Source organism: Engraulis encrasicolus, chromosome 18 (genome assembly GCF_034702125.1).
Source record: "Engraulis encrasicolus isolate BLACKSEA-1 chromosome 18, IST_EnEncr_1.0, whole genome shotgun sequence".
Classification (NCBI taxonomy): Eukaryota; Metazoa; Chordata; class Actinopteri; order Clupeiformes; family Engraulidae; genus Engraulis; species Engraulis encrasicolus.
This window is the reverse complement of record NC_085874.1, coordinates 7,509,538-7,517,037: the sequence shown is the minus strand read 5'-3', so window position 1 is coordinate 7,517,037 and position 7,500 is coordinate 7,509,538. Positions and strand designations below refer to the sequence as shown.

Genomic DNA, 7,500 nt, shown 5'->3' with positions numbered 1-7,500 from the left:
TTGACATGCATGTTTCTTTTAGGTGTATTTCAGATTGCCATTGTAGCATTCATGCATCCCCAAACCATGTCAGTCCCACTACCATGCTTGGCTATTGAGAGGATACAACTTTTTTGTAAAACTCACTTGTTTACCACCACACATGCTTGACACCATTGAAAGCAAATTTGTTTATCTTGGTCTCTTCAGATCACGCGACATGGTTCCAGTGATCCATATCCTTGGTCTGTTCATCTCTCTTGAGACCAAGATAAACAAATTTGCTTTCGATGGTGTCAAGCATGTGTGGTGGTAAACAAGTGAGTTTTACAAAAAAGGTGTATCCTCTCAATAGCCAAGCATGGTAGTGGGACTAACATGGTTTGGGGATGCATGAATGCTGTCAACATTGGCAATCTGAAATACACCTAAAAGAAACATGCATGTCAACATGCACTGTGACTACTGAAGCAGATCATGATATTCTCCATAGGATTGCATTCAAATCTCACACCAATCTATTTAAGCCAGATGCAGACTCAAAATTTAAAAGTTCAATGCAAAGAAAGGTTGAAACGCACACTGATGACCTCCCTTGTCATCCCTTTTCATTTCGTTTCATTTCGAGACGATTCGAGCCAACATAGCCCCTTCTCTACCGGATTTTAATCTGGGGTGTACTCACTTTTGTGAGTACATGTTCAAACATTAATTGCTGTATTTTGTTTTTTTCTGAGTGAACAACAAATTTAAGCGGTTAAATATGTTGTTAAAAGGTCACTAATCATTGTGTCAAAGTGAAATTTCTGTAATGCTTTCCTATGAAAAGATACACTCAAAAATCTGCAAAACTGTGAGGGGTGTATTCACTTTCGTGATATACTGTACATTCATTGATGTTTTGTCCATCATTAGTTAATTATGAACTAAGGCTTTACAATGCTTTTTATGCATCCATTATAATCAAGTGTTATGCCACGATCACACTGCCGGCGTTGAACACGTGGAAAGATGCGGAAGTAATTTGATAATCTGTAATAAGACTTTGTATGGGAGAGCAGACGGCAGAAGCCTTAAAAGCCGCAAAAGCGTTTCTAGAGTCAAGGGTGTCAAAAGCGTCAAAAGCCGAGGCCGTCAAAAGTTGAACTTCATCTAAAAGTATGTAATGAGCTCGGCGGCAGCAGGTGGCAGCCAATGGAATGTTCACATTTTTCTAAACACGAGCTTCGGTTGGTCGAGATTCCTGGTCGAACGCTTCAGGTTGACTCTTTTGCCGCGTTCAACGCCCCTGACCTGGGCTTTCCAGGCAGGAGTCAGCAGCGTTCTAGCTCTCTCAACGCCGGCGGTGTGATCGCAGCATTACCCATACATTTTTCTATCCCCCCTCCGTGTACTGCATACCTCCATCTATTCTACTGTACACTACTGTATTCTACTCAACTCCATTATTCTCTTCTGTATTATTCAGTTGTGCATCACACACCCACCATTTCCTTTTTCTGCTTTCTTTCACACCTCAACTCTCTCTCTCTCTCTCTCTCTCTCTCTCTCTCTCTCTCTCTCTCTCTCTCTCTCTCTCTCTTGCCCTCTCTCTCTCTCCGTGTCCCTTTCTGACCTCTTCTCATTTCCTGTGTTTGCTGCAGGGAGCAGGTGAAGAGCTTGTATTTAGCTCTGTTTTTGGGGTGCCTGTAAGCTTAGTATGATGGAATGTATAAATGTATTTTTTTTCTTCTTAAAGTCAGCTCCTAGGGGGGTGTACATGTATTCACTGCATTAATTCTTTTTAAAAGTCAAAAGTCTCTCTCTCAATATGGTGAACAAAGATCAAAGGCAACTGACTAAGATTTTCAATTCAGTTTACCTGAAAAGTAATTTTAACTTTTGATTAAGTTACCATCAAAAGCAGACACGTTGGAAAGAAGACAGTGATCAATAGCCTTCTTTATGTTATTACCCTGCGAAAGCTATTTCATAAGAAACAGTTTGCAAAATCTCTCACTATCTGATAAACTGTTGCGGATATATCCCTTAGGAATCCAAACTGCTCGTGTCAGCCATCTTGAAAATCATTCAAAGGCTCCTTTCAAACCTGCATTACATAATTGTCAGGAAAAAATAAGAAGTTGCACAACAGGAAACTAAGGGAATGGAGAAGCACACACCTACACATATTCTCATCAAGACTTGTGATCAGAAATTACTTTTCTTCTGACTTCAAATAATTCTATAAGAACAAAAAAAAACTGAACAAGAGAGTTCAAGAGACCAATCTATTCATAATGATCCATGTAGGCTTAGTATCTTTTCACTTGCATCTTTTATACTGTTCTATACCACCTTACCAGGCTCATGACTAAGGCGTTATATAAGTTGTCTGTCAAGCGATAAGCTACAGCGCCTTCTGTGAACCTGCCGGAACGAAAATAACGGTGACCTAAAGATTCATCAGCATAACTTGTGCTGGGGACGTGTGAGAGTCCTGTGCACCACATAACAGGCTGCTGTTGTCCACAGACTTGAATTGAGTCCACTGTCAGACTAATGTGTACCTTGGAGGAGGAAAAGAAAGTGCTGTGCATGGCAGGCATGATGTGTGTGTGTGTGTGTGTGTGTGTGTGTGTGTGTGTGTGTGTGTGTGTGTGTGTGTGTGTGTGTGTGTGTGTGTGTGTGTGTGTGTGTGTGTGTGTGTGTGTGTGTGTGTGTGTGTGTGTGTGTGTGTGTGTGTGTGTGTGTGCCTGTGTGTGTGTGTGTGTGTGTGTGTGTGTGTGTGTATCTGTGTCTGTGTGTGTGTGAGATGGGGAAAGTTCTGACACAGCAGGCCTTAACCCAGAGCACACCTCATTAATATTGACAGTGGTGACGGGGAAAAGGGGGATCGCTCACATGATCGAAGACAGGTGCCCACACCATTGCCAGCAGAGCGAAGCAGCCAAATTTACCAAATGAAGTCATTTGAAATGTGAGTGGGTGTGGGTGTGAGACATGGACTGAGTCAGAGGTAGAAAAGGAAGCTTCTGGCAAGAGAGAGAGAGAGAGAGAGAGCGAGAGAGAGAGAGAGAGAGAGAGAGAGAGAGAGAGAGAGAGAGAGAGAGAGAGAGAGAGAGAGAGAGAGAGAGAGAGAGAGAGAGAAAGGTGAGGTGTGAGAGAAGATGGAAAGAAGGAGAAAGGAAAGGGTGTGTGTGTGACGCACCATCAAATATATGTGTGACAAAGAGAGTGCCTAATTCAATACACACAGAAATTCATGTCTGTAGGAGAAAAGACTTCAAGACAATGAATCTGAGCGCCGAAGACGAGTAGCCCAAAAAAAATGCATGAGTGAGATGATGTGAGATGATTTATTCAAAGTCCTGAGTGAGAAGGTATTGAACTATTATGCACTGCTCTTCATTCCATCTAATTCATAAAACAGGGAAGTGTCGGTCATGAGGGTCAAGGCAGGCTAGTGTGAGTTGAACAGCAATATGGTGTCTGAACGTCATCCATAATTCTTGAGGTATAGCTGTGAACTCTTAACTCCACCTGAGGCAGTGCAGCCTTGCACATTTTCAGAAAGCCATTGGCACAACATAAGCATGTAATGTTCCTTTGGGGGAACCCCTAAAGGTTCTCTGATGTTAAACGTAAATAAAGCAAGTTGCCCTGCTTCCTTAAGTTGAGTCTCGAGTTTAGTTAACTTACAAACTTAAGACAGCAGGGAATTTACTTTTTGTACTCTTTTTCCAACTTTATTTCAGGAAATGACAAACAAACAAACAGACAAACAAACAAACGCGACTGAAAACACAACCTCCTTGGAGGAGGTAAAAAATATTCAGTGTCATCTATGAGGTGCCAATCTCAAGTCAGTGAATCATCAGGCAGTATACAAAACTCTGTCATATTTACAGTATATCTACAGAGCGGTGAAGTGTGTGAACCTTGAACGATATGGTGACCATGGTGAGTCAGCCAGAGTTTTAATTTCTGAATAGCACAGCCTGTGTTCCCATCAGATTTAATTTGTGCCATCCAGTTTCAGACAGTAATTGTTCCAAGTCAAAAGTACGTTCCTTTTTCTTTGATTCAATAGTCAATTTCCTGACTGAAGTTATAATTTCATTTTCATTTCACTTCCTCTTCCTCTTTCTTTTTGTCTTTCTCACAGTCTGTACTTCTCTTTGCACGCCACCCCCCCACCCCCCGCTTTCTCAATATAACTGCTGTGTTTTGGGAGATGCTGAAATCTCTCTCTCTCTCTCTCTCTCTCTCTCTCTCTCTCTCTCTCTCTCTCTCTCTCTCTCTCTCTCTCTCTCTCTCTCTCTCTCTCTCTCTCTCCCTCTCTCTCATATATAATTAACAATGTCTAGCTCGTAGCTAAAGGCCTTGTCTACGACTTGTTAGCGTGTCAGTGTCAGTGCTGGTGTAGCCTGAGAGAGTGTTGTACTGTGCAGGGGGAAAAGTAGAGATGTCTGCTGCAAGTGATAGATGGGCTGCCTAGATAGGAGACCTCGGGGTTAGCATCATTATAAGGACGAACGCTAATTCTTCACGCGTAGCTGGATGTTTATCCAGGACCATCCAAGCAGAAAATGTCCGCCTGATTCTTTGTGTAATGGGACTTGGATCAAAAGTGATGTCTATCTTAAAAAGGCCTGGATGTCAGTGATGAAAAGACGTGAATAAGAGATGCAAAAGATTGTCGCTGTCACTGAACTGTTAATAAGCCATTGTGTCCTTCGGGTCTCTCCACTTTAGGCACCTTCGCTTCAGGCCAACAGACAACCGTGCCGGTGCCCACTCCCGCACCCAATTTCTAACCGATGGAGGTGTTTTCGCCCGAAATGTGAGCACTAGGGAACCGGAAAGTTGGTTCATGATGCAGAAAAGTACAGACCTGGTGGTGGTGGTGGAACGTGGGTGGTTTTCAGGTAAGCACTTTATTTCTGAACGCAACCGGTGTGGGAACAGGCCAGTGTTAATTTCGTCAACCATGACTATGACTAAAATATTTCGTCAAAGCCCTTTTTTTATTTTGTCATTTAGACTAAGACTAAGACTAAATTGGGAAGGCAATGACTAAAATATGACTAAGACTAAAATTGGTTTTCGTCATTGTGACTAAGACTACGACTAAATTTTAAAAAGCTGACTAAATTAACACTGGTGTTAAATAAAATAGAGAAAAAGAGAACCAGTGTGTGAAGAAGTTTCATTCTGCACTGTTTGATATATGTTAAAAAGAGAAGCAGTGTATGGAGAGGGTTTATTCTGTACAGTCAATGATATACGTTAAAAAGAGAAGCAGTGTGTGGAGAAGTTCTATTATGTACAGTGTTGACTAAAATGACTAAAATGACTAAACATTGACTAAGACTAAAATTGATTTTCGTCATTTAGACTAAGACTAAGACTAAATTGGGAAGGCAATGACTAAAATATGACTAAGATTTTCGGCATTGTGACTAAAACTAAGACTAAATCAAAAAAAGCTGACAAAATTAACACTGGAACAGGCATCAGCACCGTTCTGGCCGGTCTGACAACAATATTTGTTAGGTGTTGTTCAGGCATCCTGTCTGCTTATCTGTTTGTGTGTGTGTGTGTGTGTGTGTGTGTGTGTGTGTGTGTGTGTGTGTGTGTGTGTGTGTGTGTGTGTGTGTGTGTGTGTGTGTGTGTGTGTGTGTGTGTGTGTGTGTGTGTGTGTGTGTGTGTGTGTGTGTGTGTGTGTGTGCGCGCGTGCATGCGTTCGTGTGTGTGTGTGTGTGAGGGCATGTAAATGCATGCACAAGTGTGTGCGTGCACTGTATTCGTGTGTGAACGTACGTACCCAGCATGGAGTAATAAAAAGGGAACATGGCGGGGTCTGTGGAGAACTGTGGTAAGGCGTAGAGGCCACCCGGTAGAGAGTTCCACATCAGCCTGCCCCTGGATATGTGCGAATGGATTCGGTCCCGGATTATCTGTGGAAAAATGAAAACAAATACAACATATATGTAAGTCATGACAGAAACATACATGAATAGAAAAGAAAACAATTGGCAGATGGAGGATATTAATTGGTAGGACAGCCAATTATTCCACAACACCTTGTTGAGATATGAGACACTCTGAAACCTCTTAGTTTTTCTATCAGTGTGATATGTGGGTAAAGAAAAGCCTCTCTCTTTGCCAATCCCCATCCACCTTCCAAATAGAACGTTTTTAACCCCTTAAGACACGGCTTTATACATTTGTTGTTACTAGTATGGTAATGACCAAGTCGTGGTGCATTACATAAAGGTCCTGTGTTGTGTCATAGTATTGTAGTGCTGTGATAGTTACATTTCAATGACTATTACAGCGTGCCACTGGAGGTACGCCGTGCATTAAGGGGCTACAGGGCTGTTTTTGTGTCTCAACAGGTGGTAGGACAATTGAAGATATGATTAGAAGAGTGGGAGAGAGAGACAGGGCAGGATTGGGACACAACCCCGGCCGGACATGAACCAGGGTCGCGATGGGCATGCAAGCCCATGTGTGCCACCGACTCATTCTTACTGACCCATTTTCACGATCAACATCATCAAAGTCACAAACTCATTGCTGACTAAAAATGCAGGGAGAGCGAGATTGATTGATTGGAACGTGCTGTTACCATTGGTAACCTACAACATGCTGTTTTATTCATTCCACAGTACTGACTATGGGAGCGAATGGCACCTGGCATTGTAGCATCAACCGTAATGCATGTGGCACATATCCTTAAAGTGGAAATGAAGCACTGACAACTATTATCATTTTTTGCGGCTTATTTGTTTTCATAAACGAATGGATGTTCGTTGGACTGCACTTTTAAGTAGTTTTGCTGAAAAATGACATGTTATTACCGAGTTTAAATTCCAATAGAAGACTATAGGCATACCTGTCTGCTCAAAACAAAAGGCAAGGCACATCATTTGGAAAGACTCTCAGCCGTGAATAAAGCACAGTGTGAGGTTTGGTGGGATGCATCCAAAAAGACACCGGAGATCTCCTGAAATAGAACAGCTGCCCCCGTCCCAGTCCCGGCACTTGGCTTTTGCCTCTTGGCTCTACAGCCACCCAGCAGCCTCCCTTCCTCCCATCTCTCTCGCTCTCTCTCTCTCTCTCTATCTCTCTCTCTCTCTCTCTCTCTCTCTCTATCTCTCTCTCTCTCTCTAGCACCATCTCTATCCCTTTCTCTCTTTGGTTGTGTCTCTCCTCCTTCTCCTTCTCCTTCTCCCCCCCCCCTCTCTCTCTCTCGCTATCTCTATCCCTTTCTCTCTTTGGTTGTGTCTCTCTCTCCTTCTCCTTCTCCTTCCTTCTCTCTCTCTCTCTCTCTCTCTCTCTCTCTCTCTCTCTCTCTCTCTCTCTCTCTCTCTCTCTCTCCCTCTCTCTACTTCTCATTCTTTCTCTGTGTCATCTGGCTCATCATCACCTTTGCCTTTGTTTTCCGAAACTCACTTCCCTCTCTCTCTCTCTTTGCCTATTTTCTCTCTTTCAATATCTCCCTCTTTCCCAACCTTTCCTCTTTCTCACTCT

At 42.7% G+C, this 7,500-nt stretch overlaps 1 protein-coding gene across 1 annotated transcript in view; it reads right to left on the bottom strand.

Annotated features, from left to right (window-relative positions):
* The window catches only part of LOC134468955 (exostosin-1), a 345,368-nt gene that overhangs the window by 35,600 nt on the left and 302,268 nt on the right, over window positions 1–7,500 (bottom strand). The window contains exon 6 of the mRNA XM_063222908.1: window positions 5,789–5,921. Coding sequence (XP_063078978.1) covers window positions 5,789–5,921 — 133 coding nt within the window. The remainder of the gene's footprint in view (window positions 1–5,788; window positions 5,922–7,500) is intronic.